General features: G+C 43.0%; 1 protein-coding gene across 1 annotated transcript in view; it reads left to right on the top strand.

Annotated features, from left to right (window-relative positions):
* Positions 1–1,445: 1,445 nt before the first annotated feature.
* Positions 1,446–27,586, top strand: part of LOC111951301 (chemokine-like protein TAFA-5) — a 201,047-nt gene continuing 174,906 nt past the window's right edge. The window contains exon 1 of the mRNA XM_023969362.2: positions 1,446–2,148. Coding sequence (XP_023825130.1) covers positions 2,037–2,148 — 112 coding nt within the window. The 5' untranslated portion in view covers positions 1,446–2,036. The remainder of the gene's footprint in view (positions 2,149–27,586) is intronic.

Below are 27,586 nucleotides of genomic sequence, written 5' to 3' on the forward strand. Positions count from 1 at the left end.
TTCTACCATATCCCTTTTTATTAATTCCTAGTCATTTCTACCCGTATCAACAGACTTTACATTTGGTGATTGGAAAAACCAGTGAGAAAAAAGTGAGGGATTGAAAAACATATGTAAGCCACACCTCGTGCCCTGTCTCCTGGCTGGAGTTAACGCAGCGAGCGCTGGGTGAGTGTGCCTTGTGCCAAGGTGCAGCCAGGCCCGCTGTACCTGACCCACTGCCAGTGTAGTGCGGGCACCGTGCCAACCGCTCTCTCTCCCTTCCCTCTCTCTCTCTCGCTCTGTCTCTCTCTGGCTCTCATTCCAACCATCTATTCATGCACTACTTTCCATTTAAAACAGGCTTAGAATTTAAAATGCTTAAGTCTTGATGTGAGAAGAGAGAGGGGAAAGGGGGAATTGATGTAGTGGAAAATAATATTTCGACTCAGCTCTTGTCTGTTAGAATAACTAAGCATAACTCTGAGATCTGGGTCTTTCAGATCACTGAAGTATGTAAGAGAGTAAGGCTCACAGAAATATAATCATTTTTCTAATAGGATTGTATTTTTATGGCAAGGCAGTATGTGGGTCCAGTCMATAGCGTCATTGAATGGTTTGTAGGCCAAAATTCTAACCAAGAGATAGGCCTATAAACCATTCAAAGATGCTGTGGACCCACATACTGCCTTATCGTAGAAATGCAATGCCTACTATAAAAAACGATCATATTTAGAATTGAGGGTATTAATTAATTAGATGTAATGACTCAGGTCATTAATGCATGGTCATTAATGCATAGTGGCTCATACCCCAAAAACAGAACAGCGCTTCTCTTCTATGCGATCATCACTGGTGCTGTCCAGTAGACGCGAGTCGTGGCGCTGTCCAGTAGACGCGAGTCGTGGCGCTGTCCAGTAGCAAAGGGATGCTTCGAGTTAGGGCAAGTTTAGAAACAGTCGCGATGGGATTCCTTTCCAATAAATGATGTTTACTATCAATCAACTAACGTCCTCTGACATTCTTAATATGTTTCTACACTATAGGACATAAACTATGTTCAGTACAGATACAAATAATGTTGTGTTTGTGTGTGTGTGATTTAGTTTATTTCCAGGAAATGCGCTGACAGATATAGCCAGTACTCTCGCCAAAAAATCAACACACACACACGCCACCTGTGAGCATCCCAGTATGTGAGTTTAGGGAGCGCTGCTTGCTGTATGTCCTGTACATACAGCAATAATCACATTATTAGATGTTTATGGGTACAAATGTCAGACGTATTTGTATTACTTTTTTTATTCCAGTGATATAATTTACATTCTAGTCTCAAAATTATTTTGAGGGAATTTACGACGCATCCTGCGGTCACTCTCTCCTTCTCTCACTCTCTCTCTCGTTATTTCTCTCTCCCTCCTCCGTTTTATTCTACCGGTATAGAATAACGGTGCGCATGATGGTGATCTTGATCATCTGCTAGTTTGGGTTTAAGAACAGTCGATAGTGAGTCGAGATCTCCAAGTACTTTCTTTCTAGGGTAGATCCCATATACTATTCTTTATCAGATTTAAAAGGACATTGTTGATGAACTACATATTTTCAGTGTGTCTTTACCTGGGAGCCTAAATGATTCACACATCCTCTACCACAGTTGAATTAGAGGAGCTTTACGACGTTGCGGTACACATGATTGCGTCTTTCACCCCTGTATAGCATATTGGAGATCATACTGCGATTTCAGGATTAGCCTATTACTTCTACCAATATCACCAAGAAGTAGGTTATTTTTGGAATAAGGAACAGTAAACATTTAATTGCAGCACATGCGAATTCCCAAGCGTGCCAAGCCAGCTTTTTTCATCAACTATGAACCTCAAGAAGATGCTGCCTTTTTTACACACCGGCTGCATAGCCATATAACAGCTTTTGCAATGAGAGGTTCGTTCTCAACATGTTTTTTCCACGGATTACACGCGGAGAGAGGCGCTTCGTGAGAGGCAGACCTTGCTGGTGAAATTACTTTTGATTTTTGTGAGAGGATTTCGCTTTGTTCAATGGCTCCGGCTTTAAGGTTGACTAAACGTAAGGATGCCAGCCCCTGGCCAAGGATGTCTTCAACTTTCTGGGCTGTAATACTGTTGACCAGTCTCCTAATCATCTACTGCGGTAATTCCTCTTTCTCTGACTCGTTTTCCCTGATCATATTGGTTCATATTTATAAAGTGCTGCGGCGTTAGACCATAGGGTGACCGTGGTGTCACTGTCTGCTGCTTTGACATGAAAATTATGCGACAGCAATATCGGAAATCACTTCAAGGGTTATTGGTTTTGCCATTGCAGTCGAACTAATATCGTTTCAAAAGTAGGCTATGGGATAACAGTTCTCAATGCAAGAACGCGCCCACGCACGTATGCACAATTACACACAATTACACACAACACACACACACACCACACACACACACACACACACACACACACACACACACACACACACACACACACACACACACACACACACACCACCACAACACACACACACACACACACACACACACACACACACAAACAACACACAATAATTAGAGTAGCACACTCACTCTGTTGAATTGCGTAAGTTGGCTGCTTACTTCATCATCGTGACCATCATCCTGTGGAATTAGATGTTAGAAGTCATGCTTCAGCCACTGTTTGTGCTATTGGATCATTGCTGTATTTCACCTGGTTGCAGTTGGATTGCACTGGACTGTGATCAACTCATTAGGGAGAAGCTTCATCATAATCAAATTTAAATGAAGAAAATACCAGTCAGGTCATGAATTAAAAAATCTAATTTCGTATTTATTTGATCTAATCTTTATTTAGCCCACCCAGGTTAGTCTCATGGCTGGCCCTGACTCATCTGTGTATTCTGACCATGAAAGGATAGCATGCCATTCCAGTATTATTCACCTCCAGGGAACCAATCACCCAGTCTGAGTCACTTGAGAGAGATCTCCAGCTGGCACTATGCGTTATGTGTGAAAACGTATGGGAAAGGAAGCGTTCGTTGTGCATTTACCACGCTAAGCCTATTACAAGCTAAGTTATTTTATTAGCACTTAAGCTAATGACTAATATAATCATTCCGTTGTCTAGGGGCACATTTACCACAAAAACAGATCCCTCTTTTTGCTAGAATTTCATTTAACATTTTTGTAATTTAGCATACGCTCTTATCCAGAGCGAGGTACAGTAGTCAGTGCATACATTTTCATACTGGGCCACCTTGGGAATTGACCCACAACCCTGGCATTGCGAGAGCCATGCTCTACCAACTGAGCCACATGGGACTAATTTCCTCTCCTCTGCCAGTGTCTTAGGTTCATTATAGGCTGCAGAAAAAGTCGAGGAGGGAATTGAATCTGCATTTCTGTTCTTCTCTTTTGTCTTGAGAATGAACGGCCTGTGTGTTTCGATCACATAGAGACTGTGGCTGTTTAATCAGTGTTTCTCTGGATGTTTCAGATCAGTGTGTGTGTGTGTGTGTGTGTGTGTGTGTGTGTGTGTGTGTGTGTGCAAGTGTGTGTGCAAGTGTGTGTGCAGCAACTCTTCCTCGGTGGAAACCTAATGTAGCAGGCGTAAAAGAAAAGCCTGAAACTAGATCCCCCCACATTCTGGTTTTGAAGAGAATAAAAAAAAGTGTAGAGGGAGGTTCTCTTCTGCAATGTTGGCTGTTTGCTCTAGTCAGCAGTCTACAGAGCCATCCTGATCCTCCCTACTGTTAAACATCCTTTTGTTTCTAACTTGATTCTACACTTGTTTCCTGTGTCCCTTTCCTTGACAATTTCTTCTTTGCCTCACTTTCTCCTCCCTGTCTCTTCCCTTTTGTCCTGACCTACATGTTTTTGTCCATTTCTTCCCTCCTGGCTCGTCTTTTCTATCATGGCCTGACTCCTTCCGCTGTCCCTGTCCTTGCCCATTTCTTGTCCAGTCCTGTCTCTCTTGCCCCAGGCTGTCTCTCCTTTCTACTTTCGCCTGTCTCTCCTGCACTCTTCCCCCTATCCAAAATGGCTTCTGAAGCAGTGCCCTGACCTACTTGTGGTCTCTGACATGAATCTCAGAACCTGACTGGACTGGCTGGCCAACGGATGGCATGCTTCTCTTCTGTGAGTCACAGAGCAGAGACATAGCCAGAGCTGATCCATGTTTGTTATGCTGAGACAGAACTCTCCTCTTGGGCATGAGATGAAAGTATAGCCTGTGTGTGATTACARCAGCTGGATGAGAGGGTCTGGACTAGGGCTGGGCGGTGTATTGTATTTTATCGGTATTGATGCACGGACCGGTTTGGGTATTTACTACCTGTTTTGTCCATTTCTTCCCTCCTGGCTTGTCTTTTCTACCATGGCCTGACTCCTTCCGCTGTCCCTTTCCTTGTCCTGGCTTGTCTGTCCTTGCCCATTTCCTGTCCAGTCCTGTCTCTCTTGTCCTAGGCTGTCTTTCCTTTCTACTTTCGCCTGTCTCTCCTGCACTCTTCCCCCTATCCAAAATAGCTTCTGAAGCAGTGCCTTGACCTACTTGTGGTCTCTGACATGAACCTCAGAACCTGACTGGACTGGCTGACCAACGGATGGCATGCTTCTCTTCTGTGAGTCACAGAGCAGAGGCATAGCCAGAGCTGATCCATGTTTATTATGCTGAGACATAACTCTCCTCTTGGGCATGAGATGAAAGTATAGCCTGTGTGTGATTACAGCAGCTGGATGAGAGGGTTTGGACTAGGGCTGGGCAGTGTACTGTATTCTACCAGTATTGATACACAGAGCGGTTTGGGTTTTAACTTTACGTTCTATAACGGTATTTCAGTGTTTGGTTTGTTAAATGTGATACGTCACTCCAGCGTGTGTAATGTAATTTTAAAAAATGGTTTACTCCGTTTGCTACTCAAGTCGTCTCTCTCCCTTTCCTCCTGCATGTCGCTTCCCCATGCACTTCCCATACCAAGCCCTGACCCGTCACTCAAGTTGTTGCTCAACCAGACAACCACGGAGTCACGGGTACTTGCCATGCCGTTCACTCTGTATGCATGGTCAGATGCAACAAGATTTTAAAACCGATGCTGATTTCCACTTTGGTTCTTAATAATATAAATCCACAAGCGTTCTATAATCACACTATTCGTTTGTGTATCTTACTGTCTGTAAACAGCTAGTTTTGTCTTTTCTTAGCAAGTTGTGGCTAAAATAAATTGTGTTAGCCGCTAATGCTAATCGCAAGTAAGCTGGCTAGCTAGCTTAATGTACAAACAGTCAAAGCAAACTTAGCTAGCTCATACAGCCTGATACCAGTGCTGGTGTAGGCAAAGATCATCATGTTGTTTGTGCAATGGTATCTTCTAAATCAGAGAGGAATAGGCAAAGCATAAATATGTTAGCTTGCACTAGCAAGCAAAACACTAGCAAGCAAAACATGTAATCTAACATCTAATTAGGGTCCCTTTGGAAACACTGACCAACACTTTGGTTCCTACCCTTTCACAATAATTCTTCCCTGGCTTTTTCATTCATTGTCATGTCAAATAACAATGTATTCAAAGTGCTGCCCCCCTGTGTATACAAAACATTAGGGTGACCTGCTATTTCCATGACATATAATGACCAGGAGAATCCAGGTGAAAGCAATGATCCCTTATTGATGTAACCTATTAAATCCACTTCAATCAATGTAGATGAAAGTGAGGAGAGGTTAAATAAGGATGGTTAAGCCTGGAGACAATTGAGACATGGATTGTTTATGTGTGCCATTCAGAGGGTGAATGGGCAAGACACAATATTTACGTGCCTTTGAATGGGGTATGGTAGTAGGTGCCAGGCGCACCGGTTTGAGAGTGTCAAGAACTGCAACGCTGCTGGGTTTTTAACACTCAACAGTTTGGTGCACCACCCAAAGGACATCTGCTTCAGCTTTGGGAAGCATTGGAGTTAACATGTGCCAGCATCCTGTGGAACGCTTTCGACACCTTGTAGAGTCCATGCCCTGACGAATTGAGGCTGTGGAAATGATAACAAATGAGTGCAGGAAATGCCGAAATGTATGAAAATGCTGATTTTCTGTTGTTGTTGGAGTTGGATTGAACAGTATAAAAAACTCAGAATGGAGGAAGCCCCATTGAAATCACTTTTAATTTCTGTTGCCACCCTAGGGTCATGAACTACTCATGAAGCATATTTAGAACTTTTGTTATTAAAAAAAACATCAAATACCGTCAAATACCGTCACACCGTCAAAAATTGTACAAATATAATGATATGATATCTTGGCCATATCTCATTATAAAACCGCAGATAATCTATGTCAGGCAATGGCAGAGTTAAAATAAGGACAATCTAGCCCTATATAGCTTGGAAAATAACCGGCAAAATGTTTTAAGGGGGTACTTGTTTCTGAAAATCCTGCTACTGAAGTCAAATCTATAATCCGTAACTCCTTGTATATTCCCAATTGTATAATGTGTGGATATCTGTATAGAAACCATCTGAGGCAAACATTTTTCCAAACTGGCACCTAKAACTCGGCTGTGGTAGACAGTGGTAGGCTACATGGAAGTGTCTCTTGCGCGCCCTCTACCACAGCAGAGTTATAGGTGCCGGTTTGGAGAAAAGTTTCTATACAGATATCCACACATTATACATTCCGTATGGAAGGACAAGGAGTTACATATTATAGATATGCTTTCAGTAAGAGGATTCTTGGAAACAAATGCCCCCTAAAACAATTAGCCAATTATTTTCCAGGCTCCTCATTGTAGCCATCTAGCACGCCCATGCACGGTGCCCTATATAGGGCTAAAGAGAATCTAGTCTATGTTTTAATTAGCATATATTGCAGAGCAATGTCATCTGACTTTGTGTACTATTGACCATAAATACATGTTCCGAGTGACACCTATTTGCTTACGAGTGTGACCGTAAGTGCCTGAGAGTAGAGAAATGGGAGGTCTGTGATTATGGCTGTGACTCATATGGTAAATGTCTCTCAAAATTAGCATCTCACTGTGAGATCTGCACAGACACAGCTGAAAGCCCGACAGCTCTGTACTGCGCGAGCGATGCGATGAGCTCGACGTGAGTAGAGGTGAGTGATCTGGATAGTGCGAGCGATGTGCGTACGTGCGCTCGCTGCTTCGTTCGATGCATCGTTAGTCGAGTCGTGATGTGTGAGCATCTAGCGCGTGCTTGCGTGCGCGCGTGCGCAGAGTCTGCGACGTGGAGGCACTCTGCCGCCATCTACCCTGGACATCGAGGTCCCTTGTTGCGTCGTGCTGCGGTGTCGTGCGTGTGCGTCCTCTCGGTGCGTGCTTGCCAGAGTGGCGCCTGGCATGTGAGCGGGTGCGTGGCGACCGGGCCGTGAGGCGGTCGGGGAGGGGTGCTTCGGTGGCATGGGGAGGGGGACAGGAGCAGAGGGAGGAGGGAGAGAGGGGAGAAGCAGGGGGAGAGGGAGAGCAGGGGAGGGAGAGCGCAGATGGAGAGGAGAGAGTAGTAGCAGGAGAGGGAGAGAGGAGAGAGTCGAGAGCAGGCGGGAGAGAGTGACGAGGCTCCCTTGAGAGAGTAGCAGCGGGGGACGAGAGAGAGAGCAGGGACCGAGAGAGAGACCACGGGCAGAGAGAGACGAGAGTGCGAGGTTGTAAGAGAGAGAGAGAGAGAGAGCAGGAGAGAGAGTGTGTGAGTTAGAGAGACGCACAAGGCTGCACACTAGAGATGACACTTCAGCCTAATTCACCAACAGCATGTCAAAGACTGGTGTTAGTTTATTCCCATGGATATCCTGATTAAGTTTAAAATATGTCCTTAGCCACTGATGGTATTTATTGTTATTAAGTGAATTACACACAAATATGTTTAGTTATAGAGACAGTTTTATGCAGTGCACTGTAGCTCCCTCTTCTGGATGTGCCTCGAGATGCGTTTGTTTTCCAGTGAAATTATTATTACTCATTCATTGGCTCTGCTTGTTAGCTTTGAAGTGTTCACGATGAGGCCACAGAGACAAAAGTCAAAATGCCAATAACGTTAGCACAGTGCTAGTTAGAACCATAGGAATGTGTCTGACTGGGCTCCTCTGTTGGGTTACTACATGAATATCAGTCAGATGGTTGTGAATGTGCAAAGTAGAACAAACGCTGGGCCATTAACAAGCTGTACTGGGAGGTTAGGTCGGGATGTTGATGCTGCTGGATCATTATCACTGCATGTATTTGAATGGGAAAAGTGTGTTAGTGTGTGTGTGTTTGTGTGCACTGTTTTCAGTGTGTTGTGTGGGAGTCAGTCTATAAGTAGCTCAGGAGCATATTGTTTCTCAGGGTGCTTACGTTGATCGTGAGAGAGAGTAGAGAGGGAGAAGTTCGGTGAAGGAAAGACTGTACACTTTGTCCCTTCTCCCCTGCTGTACCTCCCACCCTCAGTGTCAAATCCAGCAGTAGCAGATGAATCATGCCTGGTCCTGATGTAACACCTGCTGCCAGGGATAGAACGAGAGCACCACCAACCCCTATAACACACCACTGTGAGTCACTACCGCCCCACACATCTTCAGTAGTCATTACAACCCACCACACATCCCCATTCACTTTAGACACTCACTGACTCACACCCACATCCTCAGCATACACATCCCTCACTCCAATCCTCAGCATACACGTCACTGCATACCCGGCTCACTCCAACACCAGCACACACCCACAGATATCCCACTGTCTTAGATTAAGCATCGTCTAATGCTCTCTGTTCTGTTCGTTTATGTACATGTCTCAGTCTGCTCTACCTGAATCAACAACACTGTACTGGCCCTCCGACGCTGCATGGGGAACACAGCCTTCTGTAGCCTGCTGTAGCCTCAGTACTGTAAACTCAGCCCTCAGGGCGTTCATGGGGAAAACCCAGTATAATATCATCTGRTAACCCAAGCCCCTGATACCTAGCCTGAGGATCTTCCCTGAGATGTCAATGTGTTTGAAATCTCTGCAGCAAGATGAAAAGGAACTGCCCTCAAAATCCAAGCAGTACTAGTAGGTAAACAAGCCTGCATTTGAACATCTTACTCTATTTCCGGCATTGCCTGAAGGGCCTTTTTCTGGGTAAAGAAATTGAGCCACTGTCCACATGTACATCTGTAACTATCAAACTTGTTGAAGTTTTCACCAAGAGAAAGGAGAAAGATAGAAAGACCRTAATGGATCTCTGTGTCAAAAATTGAGCTACTTAAAAAAAAAATTGTATGACCATGGGTGTCATATATGATGTGGAGAAAGTTCCTCAGCTCTATGGTGTTAATGTATGTATCACAGATGGGCCAGATACATTTTGGCAGAAGATGAGGATTTTGTGACTCAAAATATTGATAAGTGATGAAATCCTTGTTGGTATAATGCGTGAGCAGCCATTAGAGCAGCGTGGTAACAGAGTAACGCTTCTCACTGACGTCAGAGTGATCTGGTGCTGATACTGATCACATCCATTTACTGATGATCACTTTGGTGATTCGCCTTTGCTATTGATTAGTCTCGTGATATTGGTGGATGTGGCTCAAATACTGTACATTTGAAATTGATTGATATTTTCTATTGCCTGTCTTACCAGAGTATCACTGATGGAATCCAACTCTGATCAAATTCCTTAACGATTATCTTTAACGTACTATCCCTTTTTATGATCCTTAGAAAAAAGTTMATGAACATGATCAGATATGTCTTTGATATCGCTGGATCTAGTTCAAACATATCGGAATAGTGATCGTTTCTAATTGCTTATAAATCCGGTCTTCTAGAGAAGTGATGATGCAGTTACGTCGGTCCGAGATAAAGTCAAATCAAAAGTCATTCAAGAGAGACAATCTGCTATTCCAATACCTCATACCTGGTAACACCTAGGAAAAATAAAGTCACACTATTCAACTACAAGCCCAGTGTCCCATCTTCTACATATCACTATCTTATTTATTGGCTCCATCTGTTCCAAACAATTCATTTTGGGAACACCCAGGAGAATAGCTTAATGAAATAAACCACCAGGACAATCCATCTCTGTCACCACGGTTGTTTATGTTTACAGAGACAAACACAAACCACAAACAAACAACAAACAAAACATAACAAATGGGAGGGGTTGAGGGTAGCTGAAGGATAAAAAAAAGAWWACTAGTGTAAAATGTACCTTGTCTGTAAAATGTATGTAGTATGTATAAGCTGGAAGTACACTACTGATATTGATCAGAAATACAGTGTAGACATTGTTAATGGTGACTATTGTAGCTGGAAACGGCTGATTTTTTATGGAATATCTACATAGATGTACAGAGGCCTATTATCAGCAACCATAACTCCTGTGTTCAAATGGCACGTTGTGTTAGCTAATCCAAGTTTATCATTTTAAAAGGCTAATTGATCACTAGAAAACCCTTTTGCAATTATGTCAGCACAGCTGAAAACTGTTGTCCTGATTAAAGAAGCAATTACAACTGGCCTTCTTTAGACTAGTTGAGTATCTGGAGCATCAGCATTTGTGGGTTCAATTACAGGCTCAAAATGACCAGAAACAAATAACTTTCTTCTGAAAGTCGTTGTCATCCCGGAGTCGCCTCTTCACTGTTGATGTTGAGACTGGTGTTTTGCGGGTACTATTTAATGAAGTTGAGGACTTGTAAGGCGTCTGTTTCTCAATCTAGACACTCTAATGTACTTCTTGCTCAGTTGTGCACCGGGGCCTCCCACTCCTCTTTCTATTCTGGTTAGAGACAGTTTGCGTTGTTCTGTGAAGGGAGTAGTACACAGCGTTGTACGAGATCTTCAGTTTCTTGGAAATTTCTCGAATAGCCAAAAGGATTTTTCTAATGATCAATTATCCTTTTAAAATTATAAACTTGGATTAGCTAACACAACGTGCCATTGGAACACAGGAGTGATGGTTGCTGTTAATGGGCCTCTGTACGCCTATGTAGATATTCCATTACAAATGTTGTAGTCATTTACAACATTAACAATGTCTACACTGTCCTTCTGATCCATTTGATGTTATTTTAATGGACAATTTTTTTTTGCTTTTCTTTCAAAAACAAGGACATTTCTAAGTGACCCCAAACTTTTTAATGGTAATGTATAAGCCTAAGTATTGTTGTCCATAAATGTAATCCAAATACAGGAGGGGTGGTAGGCTTCGGGGAAAATAATCAAATAAAAAATATATATAAGAAAAATATACATATGCAGGATTGGAAATTAGGCAGACAATTGCATTGTGTTTTTTGAGAAAATCAAATCTGTTACACTATAAACTACCAGCTTGTCTTGTTAAAGAGATGGATATTGTGGATGTTTGTAGCTCTGTTTTCACAACTCAATCAGCAGTGAAACTGCAACTTCTGAAAACTGTACTCTTTTCTACTGCCTGCATAGGGTCACCACAAGAGAGGTTTGTTGACTAGAAGACATGTTAACAGATCCTTGGAGTCTATAAGGGGGTTATAGTTGTGATAGCAGTTCACATTAAGTTGGTTTCACAGGGTAGAGTGCTGGTTTCTTGTGTTGTGGTCTACCCTAACTAACATGTCAGCTTGGGTTATGTATGACTACAATGGTTAAATGTCACTATTTTTGACATATTCTACTGAGACCATGTTGTCTCTCGAAAGCCTCTCTCTCTCATTGTGAAAGCTGATGTAATTGACACCCAAACAGAAAAATAGACCATAATATCAAACACATGTAGGCTAGTTTGTTTACTTTCTCATAAATGTCATTGATAATTAATAAAATAAAATCACATTTGCTTCGTAAGTAAGCATTTCACTGTTAGTCTACACATGTTGTTTACGAAGCGTGTGATGAATAAAGTAAACGAACTAGCCTACATGTGTTTGCATTTAGCTCTGGCATCAGTGAGTCTCTCATCAATTATAGAGATGATTTCTGGTTAAATGCTGCATGTCACTCATATCATGAGTTGATATGAATGTATTATATATTTGATAGGCATTAAAACGGCATGCATAATGCATGGGCATTGACATTTCACACTGATGAGTTGAATGCCTTTACTGTACCTTAGAAGTTGATAGTTGATCGGTATATTGAGTGATAATTGATTTACAAAATACACACAAACAAATACACCTGGRGTCCTGTCTGGACACTTGAAGAGAGAAAAAGAGAAAGTCAGGTTGATTTGCTAAGGGAGAGTAGAGCCCTTCACAGAGGATGGTTAGAGCTACTTATCTTTATTGTTGAAAAAGCAATTGCTTGGAAGAAAATTCCACAATGGCGTTTTGAATTCCTGGAGGGCCCTAGCCCCGTCACAGACAGGCAGCTCACAGACCCATGACAACAAACGCCTGGAGCAGAGAGGAGATGCCAGCAAAGTGGCGAGAGAGCGAGAGAGAGAGAGAGAGAGAGAGAGAGGGGTGGAGAGAGTGAGCTTATAGCCAGAGAAAGAAAGAAAAGAAAACACATTAGACAATGAAACAAAAGCAGATGGATGAAAATGCTCAGTCCACCGACCCACAGATCCACAGTCTGTCTTGGGAATAAAGTGTGAGGTAATACAATGAAGAAGTCAGCTGGAGACGGAGACTAGCGGAGTGGAGACTTCAAGAAGAAGAAACAAATATCACATTAGACGAGGCAGGCCCATTCATCTCTGTGCCTGAGAGGTAGTTAATCTGCAGAATAAGGAACCGTGTCCGGTTGGTGAATGTTGCCGGGGCACCTAATGGAGTTGAAGTCAACTCTATTCAATCAATTGCCGCTGTCCCGCCATGGAGCCCCACACACGCTGAACAAGATAACAAACATATACTATGAAGTTTTAGTAAATGCTAAGTTATGACTGTCAGGGCTAATGTTAGGATCCTTGATCTGAAGGTATTATAACAGGTTGTGGCCCTGCGACATGTTTAAGTAGTTGAAACACAAGAGCTATAAATCCAGTGCACTACAGTACATGGTAAATTACATCGACATACCATCTTCCATCTTCCATCGACATGAATCTATATGGTAGACGGACAGCAGCACTTTACCCAGAGTCAGATATGAGCATGTGTTGAAATGTATGGCTCATTCTCAGGTCTGTGTAAAATAGAATAGTCTGTCTTCTCAGACTATTCTTATGGCAGTATGCCATAAGGTGCATTACCTGGATCCTTGTCTCAATGGATTGTTTTATAACAGAGGTTTTTCATAGGCCATTTCTGGATTGGAATCATTGTACTATATTGTATTTCTTTCTAGTTAGCAATGTATGTGATTGATTTGCAAATCTCAGCATGCTGCCATTTGTGTTGTGTCTTACTGTTTGTTCCGAAAATGTCATTTCAGAATGCAGAGTCGAGTATTGTAAGAAATGGCATTCCGCACACATTCTGGATCACTTGATGTCGTATTATGTAATATTATTATGTGGAAATAAAGGAAAAGAAAAGGGGGATACCTAGTCAGTAGGCCAACTGAAATGCGTCTTCCGCATTTAACCCAACCACCCTGAATCAGAGAGGTGCGGGGGGCTGCCTTGATCGACATCAACGGCACCCGGGGAACAGTGGGTTAACTGCCTTGCTCAGGGGCAGAACAATATATTTTTACCTTGTTAGCTCAGGGATTTGATCCAGCAACCTTCCTGTTACTGGGCCAACGCTCTAACCACTAGGCTATCTGCCGCCCCAGAACGCAAGTAGAAAGAGAGAAGAGATAAGACACCCCTATAAGACACTCTGTAAGAGAGAAGCAGGAAATGAAGCCTGAAGGTATCCTTTCAGCTGTAGCAATGTAATTCCAGCTGATACTTTTCTACATGTGAAACATGGCTTGGTTAAGCCTGCCTGGCAGCTTCTGGATGGGGGAATATCTCTCTCTCTCTCTCTCGCTTTCTCTGCCTCTCTCACTCACTCCCTCTTCCCCCCCCCCCCTCTCCCTCCTCTCTCATAACTAACTCGTCCTAACCCGTAGAGCGTATGATAAAGTGTTTAATTGTAACAGTGACACTGGCATGGCATGTGAGTTATATACAGTAAGTGGGGCACCTCGGGGTTAGAATATGGAATACCCATTACAGTGGAACAACAGAGATCTCGTAATCATGGTTGTGTCCCAAATGGAACCCTATTCTTTATATAGCACATTACTTTAACCAGCACATTATGGGTCCTGGTCAGAAGTAGTGCACTAATTATGTTTCCAGAGATGTAGGAACTCTGTCACATAAAATGGGACATTGCAGTAAAAAATKTACATTCATATTATAATTTTTTTCCTGCAGTGCTGTATAGGATAGTGTTTAGTTGGAAAATCAGTTATTCCTACCATACAGAAAATGACAGAATATTGATCATATTTAGCATAGAAAAACATGTAATCTCTTTAATAAACCAAAATATGGTTGTGCGGTATTGTATTTTGGTGAAATTCATTAATATAATATTCTGCCAGATTTATTAGACCCTCAAGTGAATCTCGGTAACGGGTGTTAGCTAACACCCTTCCACTATCCAGTGACAAACCGATCCCACAGATTCACACAAATGTAATTTCTTAATTTGTCAATGTCYAGAGACAGACAGCATTTAGTCCCTGCACAGATCTTCCAGTGTGGAGAAACTCTTTATTTCACAATTACTTTCTTTTTCCCTCCGGGTCTCCAATATTATTTAATCGCACCCATAATCATTCAATAACATTCTTTAATCATTACATATGTTTTCCTTTTAGCCTGTGGAGGACATTCCGAGGGACATTACAAATCAAAGACAACAGAATAACCCCAGTTTCTAGAACTCCCTAAGAAACACATGTATTATTCATACGAATGACATCATTTAAAGGCATGACAGAGAGAGAGAGAGGGAGAGGGAAAGCAACAAATAATGAGTCCTAGCTGCTCCCTGTACTGTATTAGAGAGATAAAGAAACCAGGGAAATGTATATAATCTCTGGATTTCATAACACACTGTATCATGTCTTTGGTTGCTTTCTATGCATTCCAAACGGGACCCTTTTCAGTGCATACCATTTATAGTGCACTATTTCTGACCTGAGCCCTATGGTTCAAAAGTAGTGGGTATACAGGGTATACGGTGCCATTTGGGACACAGACTTAGCAATTTCCATAATGAGGTCACATAGAATCACTCCACCATTGCTCTTCGGTAGAGACAAAAATAATATAATCCACTGCAAATGTCACAAATGAAAAAGGTTTGACGTTGCATTGCAACCTTGACACTGTGATATTGGATATTGAGTGGATTCCATAGTCTCATTTCGAAAGCCACACCTTGACCTCTGATATGGTTGGCGCCGACCSAGATGGCCGCCTCGCTTCGCGTTCCTTGGAAAATATGCAGTATTTTGTTTTTTTATGTGTTATTTCTTACATCGGTACCCCAGGTAATCTTAGGTTTCATTACATACAGTCGGGAGGAACTACTGAATATACGATTAACGTCAACTCACCATCGTTATAACCAGGAATATGACTTCCCGAAACGGATCCAGTGTTTTGCTTCCACCCAATACAATGGATCTGATCCCAGCCGGGGACCCTATGCGACGCCGTAAAAGGGGCAAACGTAGCGGTCTCTTGGTCAGGCTTTGGAGAGCACAATCGCGCTCCACTCCCTAGCATACTACTCGCCAATGTCCAGTCTCTTGACAATAAGGTTGATGAAATCCGAGCACGGGTAACATTCCAGAGAGACATCAGGGATTGCAACGTGCTCTGCTTCACGGAAACATGGCTAACTCAAGAGACGCTAACGGAGTCGGTGCAGCCAGCTGGTTTCTTCACGCATCGCGCCGACAGAAACTACATCTTTCTGGTAAGAAGAGGGCGGGGGGTATGCCTTATGATTAACGAGACGTGGTGTGATCATCATAACAACACACAGGAACTCAAGTCATTCTGTTCACCTGATCTAGAACTCCTCACAATCAAATGTCGACCGATTATCTACCAAGGAATTCTCTTCTGATCATCACAGCCGTATATATTCCCCCCAAGCAGACACATCGAGGCCCTGAACGAACTTTATCTGACTCTTTGTAAACTGGAAACCACACACCCTTAGGCTGCATTCATCGTAGCTGGGGATTTTAACAAGGCTAATCTAAAAACAAAAGTCCCTAAATTCTATCAGACATATCGATTGTGCTACCAGGGCTGGAAAACCCTGGATCATTTTATACTAACTTCCGCGACGCATATAAGGCCTCCCCCGCCCTCCTTTCGGAAAAGCTGACCACGACTCCATTTTGTTGATTCCAGCCTACAAACAGAACTAAAACAACAAGCTCCCGCGCTCAGGTCTGTTCAACGCTGGTCCGACCAATCTGATTCCACGCTTCAGTGCTGTCGATCACGCGGATTGGAATATGTTCCGCATTGCGTCCAACAAACATGGACGAATATGCTGTTCGGTGAGCGAGTTCATTAGGAAGTGCATTGACGATGTCGTACCCACAGCAACGATTAAAACATTTCCAAACCAGAACCGTGGATTGACGGCAGCATTCGCGTGAAACTGAAAGCGCGAACCACTGCTTTAACCAGGGCAAGGTGACCGGAAACATGACCGAATACAAACAGTGTAGCTATTCTCTCCGCAAGGCAATCAAACAGGCTAAGTCCCAGTACAGAGACAAAATAGAGTCGCAATTCAACAGCTCAGACACAAGAGGTATGTGGCAGGGTCTACAGTCTATCACGGATTACAAAAAGAAAACCAGCCCCGTCGCGGACCAGGATGTCTTGCTCCCAGACAGGCTAAATAACTTTTTTGCCCGCCTTGAGGACAATACAGTGCCACTGACACGGCCCGCTACCAAAACCTGCGGCTCTCCTTCACTGCAGCCGAGGTGAGTAAAACATTTAAACGTGTTAACCCTCGCAAGGCTGCAGGCCCAACGCATTCCCAGCCGCGTCCTCAGAGCATGCGCAGACCAGTGGCTGTGTGTTTAGGACATATTCAATCAATCCTTATCCCAGTCTGCTGTTCCCACATGCTTCAAGAGGGCCACCATTGTTCCTGTTCCCAAGAAAGCTAAGGTAACTGAGCTAAACGACTACCGCCCCGTAGCACTCACTTCCGTCATCATGAAGTGCTTTGAGAGACTAGTCAAGGACCATATCACCTCCACCCTACCGGACACCCTAGACCCACTCCAATTTGCTTACCGACCCAATAGTCCACAGACGACGCAATCGCAACCACACTGCACACTGCCCTAACCCATCTGGACAAGAGGAATACCTATGTGAGAATGCTGTTCATCGATTACAGCTCAGCATTTAACCCCATAGTACCCTCCAAACTCGTCATCAAGCTCGAGACCCTGTCTCGACCCGCCCTGTGCAACTGGGTCCTTGACTTCCTGACGGGCCTCCCCAGTGTGAGGGTAGTAACAACATCTCCACCCCGCTGATCCTCAACACTGGGGCCCACAAGGGTGCGTTCTGAGCCCTCTCCTGTACTCCCTGTTCACCCACGACTGCGTGGCCATGCACGCCTCCAACTCAATCATCAAGTTGCGGATGACACTACACATGGTAGCTTGATTACCAACAACACGAGACGCCTCACAAACGAGAGTGGCCCTCGGATGTGGTTCAGGAAAATAACCTCACACTCAACGTCCAACAACAAAGGAATGATTGTGGACTTCAGGAAAAGCAGAGGAGCACCCCCTATCCACATCGACGGGTCAGTAGTGGAGAAGGTGGAAAGTTTTAAGTTCCTCGTGTACACATCACGGACAAACTGAATTGGTCCACCCACACAGACAGCGTTGTGAAAGGCGCAGCAGCGCCTCTTCAACCTCAGGAGGCTGAAGAAATTCGGCTTGTCACCAAAGCACTCACAAACTTCTACAGATGCACAATCGAGAGCATCCTGTCGGGCTGTATCACCGCCTGGTCGGCAACTGCTCCGCCACAACCGTAAGGCCTCCAGAGGGTAGTGTCTGCAGAACGCATCACCGGGGGCAAACTACCTGCCCTCCAGGACACCTACACCACCCCATGTCACAGGAGGCCATAAAGATCATCAAGGACAACAACCACCCAAGCCACTGCCTGTTCACCCCGCTATCATCCAGAAGGCGAGTCAGTACAGGTGCATCAAAGCAGGGACCGAGAGACTGAAAAACAGCTTCTATCTCAAGGCCATCAGACTGTTAAACACCACCACTAACATTTAGCGGCCGCTGCCAACATATACTGACTCAACTCCAGCCACTTTTAAAATGGGAATTGATGGAAATTATGTAAAAATGTACCACTAGCCACTTTAAACAATGCCACTTAATATAAGTTTACATACCCTACATTACCCATTCTCATATGTATATGTATATACTGTACTCTATATCATCTACTGCATCTTGCCATCTTATATAATACATGTACCACTAGCCACTTAAACTATGCCACTTTATGTTTACATACCCTACAGTACTCATCTCATATGTATATACCGTACTCTATACCATCTACTGAATTTGCCTATGCCGTTCTGTACCATCACTCATTCATATATCTTTATGTACATATTCTTTATCCCTTTACACTTGTGTGTATAAGGTAGTAGTTGTGGAATTGTTAGGTTAGATTACTTGTTGTTATTACTGCATTGTCGGAACTAGAAGCACAAGCATTTCGCTACACTCGCATTAACATCTGCTAACCATGTGTATGTGACTAATAAAATTTGATTTGATTTGATTTGATTTAAGGTGAGAAGGTAGACAGGGCCACACATGGTGAAGCCAGTAGTGAAGTGTGGGGTGTTATGGCTAGAAAGAATGAATGGGATATGGTTCTATTTCTGTATACACATAGATGAATACTATGGATAGAGTGAATCAACAGACAGAGAGAAAAGACTCATAGATGCACCAAGCATTCACACAGATGGACGTACAGAAACCTGCGCACGCACGCACGTACGCACACACACATCATCATCATCATCATCATCATAGCTATCTGCGGCACTAAGGTGTTAAGATGTGATCCTGAGGGAGGGAGCCCCCATCCCTATTTTCTCAGCTTGGAGGTTCGGGGGRTCCAGCCACTACTAATCTAATGCACATATTATTCAGCCAACCAGCATCTACTTAAAGGAGAGCGCTGCTAGATTTATTGGCCAGGTTTAACTGTATGGTAAAATGGCGCATTAAGCAGATGATATCACAGTGGATGGAATGATTATGCACACTTGCAGAAAGTGGAGGAGGCCTTCTTAATTAAATGCAAGGTCCTGGTTATACATCACTGGCCCGAATACACACACACACGCTTGTGTGTGCACACGCACACACACACAGACACACAGACAAACTGACGCACACAGACACACACACACACAGGCCACTTAACCAAACCAGGAGTTATTTTTCTCTAAAAAAGGGACAAAATGCTGAGATGCACGGTTTTTGAATTTCCTCTTCATGAGTATTTGTCGTAAAAATGCTCTGAAGTTTTTGCATTGTACTGGGTTTWCAAAGGGCCCTATTTCAGTCCTAAGTGGCTCATTTTGGGAGCATGCGCCATGCGCCGTTCTGCCAAGGGACAGCACACTTAATTTTACTCTGACTGGTTGACAAATCTTCTTGTTTAGCAGAATGGCTAAATGAAGTGTGTTGCTCACCCAAATGGCTAAACCTAGCCCAGGACACTGTGGCATGTTATTGCAGAGTAAAACTGTAGTGTTTACCGACTAACTGGGGAGTCATAAGGAGGGAGTGACTATATATATAGAGAAAGGCTATGACCGCAGTTTGTAAGGACACTCTAACAACATGGCCATGCTAGTGCCAACCCTTTCTACTGTTTGACTGTTTCTACTGTCGTAACGTAATCATTAATGTGATGTGATGCTATTTATTGAATAATGAACTATGTTGAATTATTACGTGATTCAATTAATCATGTAACAATTTACTCATTAGTAACCTGGGGCACCACAGGAAAAGTGTGTTTATTGAGTTAATGTTTCCCGAGTAAACTCAAGAATATAGATGAATATCTCGATATCATAGCAGTCAATAATCAATCATTTCCTCAAATCAGTCTCATTCTGAACGTCGGATAATCCGGTTAATCTGCCCAAACCCGGGTCTCACAAATCATTCCCTACCACACAAATTGAGTTGATTATTTATTTACTAACGTTGACATAAGATACATATACATACACAGTCTAGGTTATTGATTAGAACTTATTACAATGGCAGCAGGTCCCTAGCGGACCAACACAACATGTCACGTTACACAAGATGGAAATTTAAAGAGAGAGAGAGAGAGAGAGAGAGAGAGAGAGAGAGAGAGAGAGAGAGAGAGAGAGAGAGAGCAAGTGAGTAAAGCAATACTTGGATACACTTGTAAACTATGCTTAGTTTAGCCCTAATACCTTTCCCCGAACTGCCGCTGTCATGGGTAAGTGTAATGCATATGGGTAAGAAGTGTAATCCTTCAGGGGCCGAGTTCCGCTTAGTGTGAGAGGTTCGTCCGATGCCTTGTTCTTTGGATGGTCATCTCCTTTGTTATCGGGTGTATGTCACAATGTCCTTTCTCTTAGTTGTCTGTTTCCTTGCACTCGTTCTGTAAGAGTGGTTTTCTCAGGATGGCTAATCAGCCATGTAGATTATCCCAGCGTGGGAATGAGAGCAGTGTAGAAAAACGATGAATAACCGGGTGGTCCTGCTTGAATTCACCTTCTCTGATACAGTACTTAGGACAGCTACTCAACCGTAGCATTGATTGTTAAGAGGTTCCTTTGTCTTCTTCAACCTTGTGTTGCGTTTCGGGGTCGTGACTAATCATGGACCTTGGCTGCAGCCATTGTCCTCTATTCTAGTATGTTAATTCTTAACTCACATGCTTTATACCTTCAGGTCAAAAGGGGGCGTTTCCATCTTTATGACACATTCTCTGGGTTCCATGGAGTGTAGCTCATTACGAGGCAAGGTATTAGAATTTAATAACCATGTGTATGTGACAAATACAATTTGATTTGATTTGATCTCGTTTAGACAACTAAAATCACAGTCTTATCCTTACAAAAACATTCTCTTTAATCTGGATATTTCCTACACAACGTAAATAATGTAAACATCATATACACATTATGAAAACTCTTCAAGTTACAATGTTTTCATTATACTGTCCTGATTTAACTAATAATATCATAAAATAGACATTCATTTTCATATTCCATCCATCATTATTTCCACCATTTGGCTGATCAAAGTCCATTTATTTGATGTTTTAGTTTTGGGCAGTGGACTCTCATAAGGCACACAACATTCCAGACAYCCAAACTAGGTGTCATAAAACCTCCATTCATCCTTCTCCCCCTCGCCGGGAGAGAGATATCTCTGTTCAGCTGTATCACTGTAAGCTGATCCTCACAGGCCAGTCATGACACTACTATTAAACACATGCCAGGGGTCCCTTCAAACCGACAACACAGCACACACCTGCTCAACAATGCACCTCTTCCTACGATAAAAAGCTCCATCAATCTCTACATCAAACTCTCTAGAACCATGCAACATTTAGCTCTCGTTTGTGAGAAGCAGATTGAGCATTTTGGGGTTTAAGTAACCCATACATTTTCCACAGTAAGCAACTCACCCCGGGATAATTCAGCCGGAATCAAATGCTCACACTCTTTTTACCATTCCGCTCCTATGGGCCTCCCTCCCTAGCTTTTCATTGAACAGCCTTGTTTCTCGTAAAATTGGAACTAGGGACATGTTCAGCTGTTGATGGCTGCTTCTGCTGCTGCTGTAGCAAAAGAATACACAGACTCAAGGGTAAAGCAAGAAGAAACAAGTTAAAGTTGCCTATTTCTTTCTGTAATAAAAAAACACAGCGAGCCTTCTGTGGTACAGAGGCCGGTAAACATAGCCATCACAGATATAGAGGGTTGAGTAAAGTGCTATTTGGTTTCCAATCTGCTAGGGATTTGTTATTTTTGGTGTGGGTGTGTTGGACAACTCTGTTAGCTACTGATTCTATTTCTCGCCGTAGAGATGTTGTTGCAGCCTTGTGGCTGCTGTGTAGTTTTCTATTGACTTTTATTGTATTACATTGCATTGTGCCATCCTCCAACCTCAATCATCATTGTGCAACATGCTCTAATCAGTTTAAAGCAGCAGAAACTTTGAGGCGTGCCAACTGCCAAGCAGGAGTCTTGTATCCCCTGATTAGTGGTATCACGAACCGGGCTCGAAGCCAGTAACAAAAACGGAGACAACATGGAGATAAGGAATAACAAAAATATATTTAATAACTGAAGTAGCCTAAATACAATAAACAATGGTGTATGTAGTCAGTAGTGTAAGTGAGTGGTTGTGTGCATAGATGTGATAATGGCGGGTGTTGAAAGGTGCCAAAAACAAACAAACAAACAAACAAACAAACCGGCCACAAAAATGCCACAATCAAAATCCAACAGTGTGTCTGCATGGAGATTGGCTCCTCAATGAATGGGGAAGAGGTGTATTTATACAGGGACACACCCGGGCCCAGGTGTGTCCCATTTTGCTGACGCCCCTCCCGGCCCCGCTCACTGTCATCCTAATAAGGAAAACAAGAGCATAGAGAAAAAATACAGCAGACAGTGGGAGGGTCGTCACAGTGGGGTGAACTAATTCACAGAATGCTTTCTAAACTGTTACATAATCAAGATGGCCACCGRCTGAGTAGAGCTGGGCAATATTGTAAGAAAAATCCATATTGCGATAAATTGTCTGAATTGATAAATAGAACGATAACTTTATAATATTCATGTGCACCACATTTTATAAAACTATAACTACTACTTCTAGTTTGATTGTTGTAGCCAATAATTGTCCCATTAACAATCACCCATATTAGAGGGGGGGTGTAGGCGTGGGTATGTGAGTGCGTGTGTGCGTTGGGTGGGTGGGTGTGTTGTGTRAGTGTGTGTATTAGCTTTCTTTGCATCCATTCTGACTGTTCTGTTACAAAATACATCAAATATCCCCAGAAGTTTAGCTTGTCCATACTGCACTTTATAGTAGCCTAGCAGACCATAAGCCTAGCAGACCCCCTTATAAAAAAAGGTGCTATCTGGAACCTAAAAGGGTTCGTAGGCTGTCCCCATAGAACACTTTGAAGTGCCCCCTCTGGTTCCATGTAAAACCCTGTTGGTTCCAGGTAGAACTCTTTGGGGTTCCATGAGGAACCCTTACCACAGAGGGTTCTACCTGGAACCAAAAATGGTTCTACCTGGAACCAAAAACAGTTCTACCTGGAACCAAAAAGGGTTCTCTTATGGAGACAGCCAAATAGCCCTCTTTGGAACCCTTTTTCTAAGAGTGTACCTGCACTGGAGAAGGTGAATTAACGCACTGATCCCACAATATATGCTTTTCACGTCACTTTACAGTAACAAGAAATACACAAGTGGCTTCTGTTAGCCAACAGTAGATGTGGAGTGTGTGGAGGAGAATTTGAGGTCCTGAAGGCAGTTCAGCCCGTTCATATGTACTTTCAAACAATGTTTGAACAGTGAGTGAACAGTGAACAGTGAAAACACAGATTGATGTTAAAGAACAGTTTGTTGCATTGGACAAGGGCCAGGTTGACAAGAGACACAGACCCGTTCCAAGGTATTACCCCTAGTATACAGGATTCCATTAGTAAAGCTGTTATGACCACTGGGCAATAGCGGTATGTGTCACGCCCTGAACATAGTAAGCTGTTTTTCTTTGTGTTGGTTGGGGCGTGATGGTGACTTGGGTGGGTAGAACAATTCCATCTAGGTGAATGTGTATGTCTATGGTGGCCTGATATGGGTCCCAATCAGAGGCAGCTGTTTATCGTTGTCTCTGATTTGGGATCATATTTAGGCAGCCATTTCCATTTTGTGTTTGTGTGATCTTGTCTATGTTTAGTTGCCTGTCTGCACGATTTGTATAGCGTCATGTTTCGGCCGTTRATGTTGTTGTTTTTGTTAAGTGTTCATTCATTAAAAGAGAATTTACGCATACCACGCTGCGCCTTGGTCTCACTCTTACGACGAACGTGACAGTATGTTTCCTTTATTTTGACTGTGCATGCCATCTTGTAATCCTATTATTCTTATTGTCTCTGTCTCTCTCTCTCTCTCTCGCTCAGGGTTCTGTATTTTATGGTGTCGTCTGGAGAGAACTAAAATTATGGCTCTGTCTGTGGGACAATTTTATTACCACTCTAGAAATATAATATTTCAGAGTATATCATTGATTTATATGGTTTGATATCAGATCTTAGGACTTTGTTAAATCGCTGTTACGTATCACTGAGTGTTCAATTAACTCTATTCCATTAGGGTGTCATGACGATGATAAGAATACAGTAGAAAATCAAGTATGTTAACTTTGTCATTAAAAATATCTTAATGGGATTGAAATCAATTAATTGATGTTATAAAATCACCCATGCACATTGATCTGAAATACTTTGCTGAATGTTACACCCTTGAAGAACAATGTTGATTGAGAAACTTGACACTTAGACTATGAAAGTCAAGAAATCACAATGCATTTTGATTATCAAGGACAAGCACTCAACTAAGATGTACCAAAATGTCACAAATGTCAAACTGTCTGCACTTCAATTTGAATGTATCAGAAATTTGATAAAGTACCTGTTGCATTGTGAAGTAAGACAGCCGTAGACAGCTTTATCTCTACAAGTCCTTAGACTTAGACTTCTGAAAAAAAGCAACCAAAGAATACAAAGAGCCAAGATTAACACGACTCAAACACAGATCAATGATGTTGGATAAGTCAAGCATCACAGGCTACAGTCATCCCATTTTGACAGAGATTCACCACTTCCCTCTCAAACTCTTTGGCTGCTACACAAACACAATGCTTGCTGTGCAGCTAAATTACCCGCTATACTTCCACACCGTTCTCCACAGCATCTCTGTCTTAGGGGCGAACAGTGAGGAGGCTTTGAGGAGGAGACAGCCCAGCGGCCCTCTGAAATCCCACAGATAGACCTTAACACCCTGGTCATTAGCTTTTCTCACTGTGACAAGACTTCCTGAGTGTGTGTATGTGTGTGTGTGTGTGTGAGCGCGAATGTGTGTGTGAGTGAGAATGTGTGAGTGAGAATGTGTGTGTGAGTGTATGTGTATGTGAGCCTGCTCACGTGTGTATGTGGATGGCGGTGTGGCCCCGCAAGCTTTTTGATGTGGCAGGCCCGTCGGTCCCCTGTGGCAGGCCCCTCCTCTACCTCCATTCCCTCTGCTCCGACACCTCTGATCTACACAACCAGGACGTTGCTGTCCCAGTACTGATAAAGGCCAGACTGGAACCTACCCACCATGCACCTGGCTGTATGTTGATAAAGAAGCAGGCCAGATCCCATCCCAGCAGGCCATGGGATGAGGGCCAGAGAGGAGAGAGGATGAGGGGCAGAATGACGCAGAGACACCACACGATATGGCCAATGTATATGGCCAGTGTAGTGTTGCATCGATGTGTTGGTATACGACCTCCACCGCAGTTACATACCAACTGCCAGGGTGGGCTCAGTGATACCTATATTATACACATAGACAAGTAAAACATCTTTCACTATGATTGATGACTCCAATGAGAGGAGAGAGACAAAGAGACAGACAGACTAAAGGGCCATATAACTACCAGACAGAAAAGGAGCCAAGTACCTATCAAATGTCTTCTCCCCTCTCCCCAACTGTCCACAGCTGTCATGGGAACTGAATCAAAGTCACTCCCCTGCTCCTTGATTGTGATGTGTCTCATCAACTCTCTGGGCTCGGCAGCCGCAGCAGGACTGATATTGCAGAGTTGCACTATCATTGATTACCTTCCCTCAGGACCACAGCCACAGGCTGCCTGTCACTTCATTCCCTCACTCACCGTCGACAGACAGACCTGGGTTTGAGTATTTGTTGTCTTTCAGATACGTTGAGTTTTTGATAGAGCCTGACTGGCATGAACCCAGATCTGGTCATCGATGCTGCTGCTGCAAGGACCACTGTGTGTGTGTGTGTGCCCGTGTCCGTATCTTTGTCCGTCTTTGTGTCCGTCTCTGTGTATGTGTCTATGTTCTCATGATGATTGAAAGGTCAGTCATCCTTCCTCCAGACCTCCGTTTTGAATGACTTGCTCATGGGGTTTATTTGTTAAGTGTCTGTCAGCTCATTTCAACGCTGTAATTATATGTGTGTTGGTATCACCTGAGGGTCCTTGGGGACTGCATACAGAGAGAGTAGGCCCTCTCTCTCTCCTTGCCTTCTGATTGCTGGAGGATATGGTCAATATTCAACAACTCTGAAGAATAGAACAATTCCATTCCATTTCAACCCAAGCGTTGTCCATTTACATAAGCACTGATGCTAACAACGCTAATTTATCATGATAGGTGTCAACACAGTTTACCCTCCACTAAAAATCGAATCAAGTAAAATCAAATTGTATTTGTCACATACGTTTAGAAGATTTTATTGCGGGTGTAGCGAAATGCTTGTGTTTCTAGCTCTAACAGTGAAGTATTATCTAACAGTAATATCTAACAATTTCACAACTATACACACAAATCTAAAGTAAAGGAATTTAATTAAGAATATATAAATATTGGGCGAGCAATGTCAGAGCGGCATAGTCTCAGTTTCAGTACAATAGGATAGAATATAGTATATACAAATGAGATGAGTAATGCAAAATATGGAAACATTATTAAAGTGAATAGKGTTCCATTATTAAAGTGGCCAGTGATTCCAWGTATATGTACAGTTGAAGTCAAAAGTTTACATACACCTTAGCCAAATACATTTAAACTCAGTTTTTCACAATTCCTGATATTTAATCCTAGTTGAAATTCTCTCTATTTGGTCAGTTAGGATCACCACTTTATTTTAAGAATGTGAAATGACAGAATAATAGTAGAGAGAATGATTTATTTCAGCTTTTATTTCTTTCATTACATTCGCAGTGGGTCGGAAGTTTACATACACTCAATTAGTATTTGGTAGCATTGCCTTTAAATTGTTTAACTTGGGTCAAACGTTTCGGGTAGCCTTCCACAAGCTTCCCACAATAAGTTGGGTGAATTTCGTCCCATTCCTCTTTACAAAGCTGGTGTAACTGAGTCAGGTTTGTAGGCCTCCTTGCTCGCACACGCTTTTTCAGTTCTGCCCACAAATGTTCTATGGGATTGAGGTCAGGGCTTTGTGATGGCCACTCCAATACCTTGACTTTGTTGTCCTTAAGCCATTTTGCCACAACTTTGGAAGTATGCTTGAGGTCATTGTCCATTTGGAAGACCCATTTGCGACCAAGCTTTAACTTCCTGACTGATGTATTGAGATGTTGCTTCAATATATCCACATAATTTTCCTACGTCATGATGCCATCTATTTTGTGATGTGCACCAGTCCCTCCTGCAGCAAAGCACCCCCACAACATGATGCTGCCAACCGCGTACTTCAAGGTTGGGATGGTGTTCTTCGGCTTGCAAGCCTCCCCTTTTTTACTCCAAACATAACGATGGTCATTATGGCCAAACAGTTCTATTTTTGTTTCATCAGACCA

The sequence above is a fragment of the Salvelinus sp. IW2-2015 genome, linkage group LG3 (genome assembly GCF_002910315.2).
Source record: "Salvelinus sp. IW2-2015 linkage group LG3, ASM291031v2, whole genome shotgun sequence".
Classification (NCBI taxonomy): domain Eukaryota; kingdom Metazoa; phylum Chordata; class Actinopteri; order Salmoniformes; family Salmonidae; genus Salvelinus; species Salvelinus sp. IW2-2015.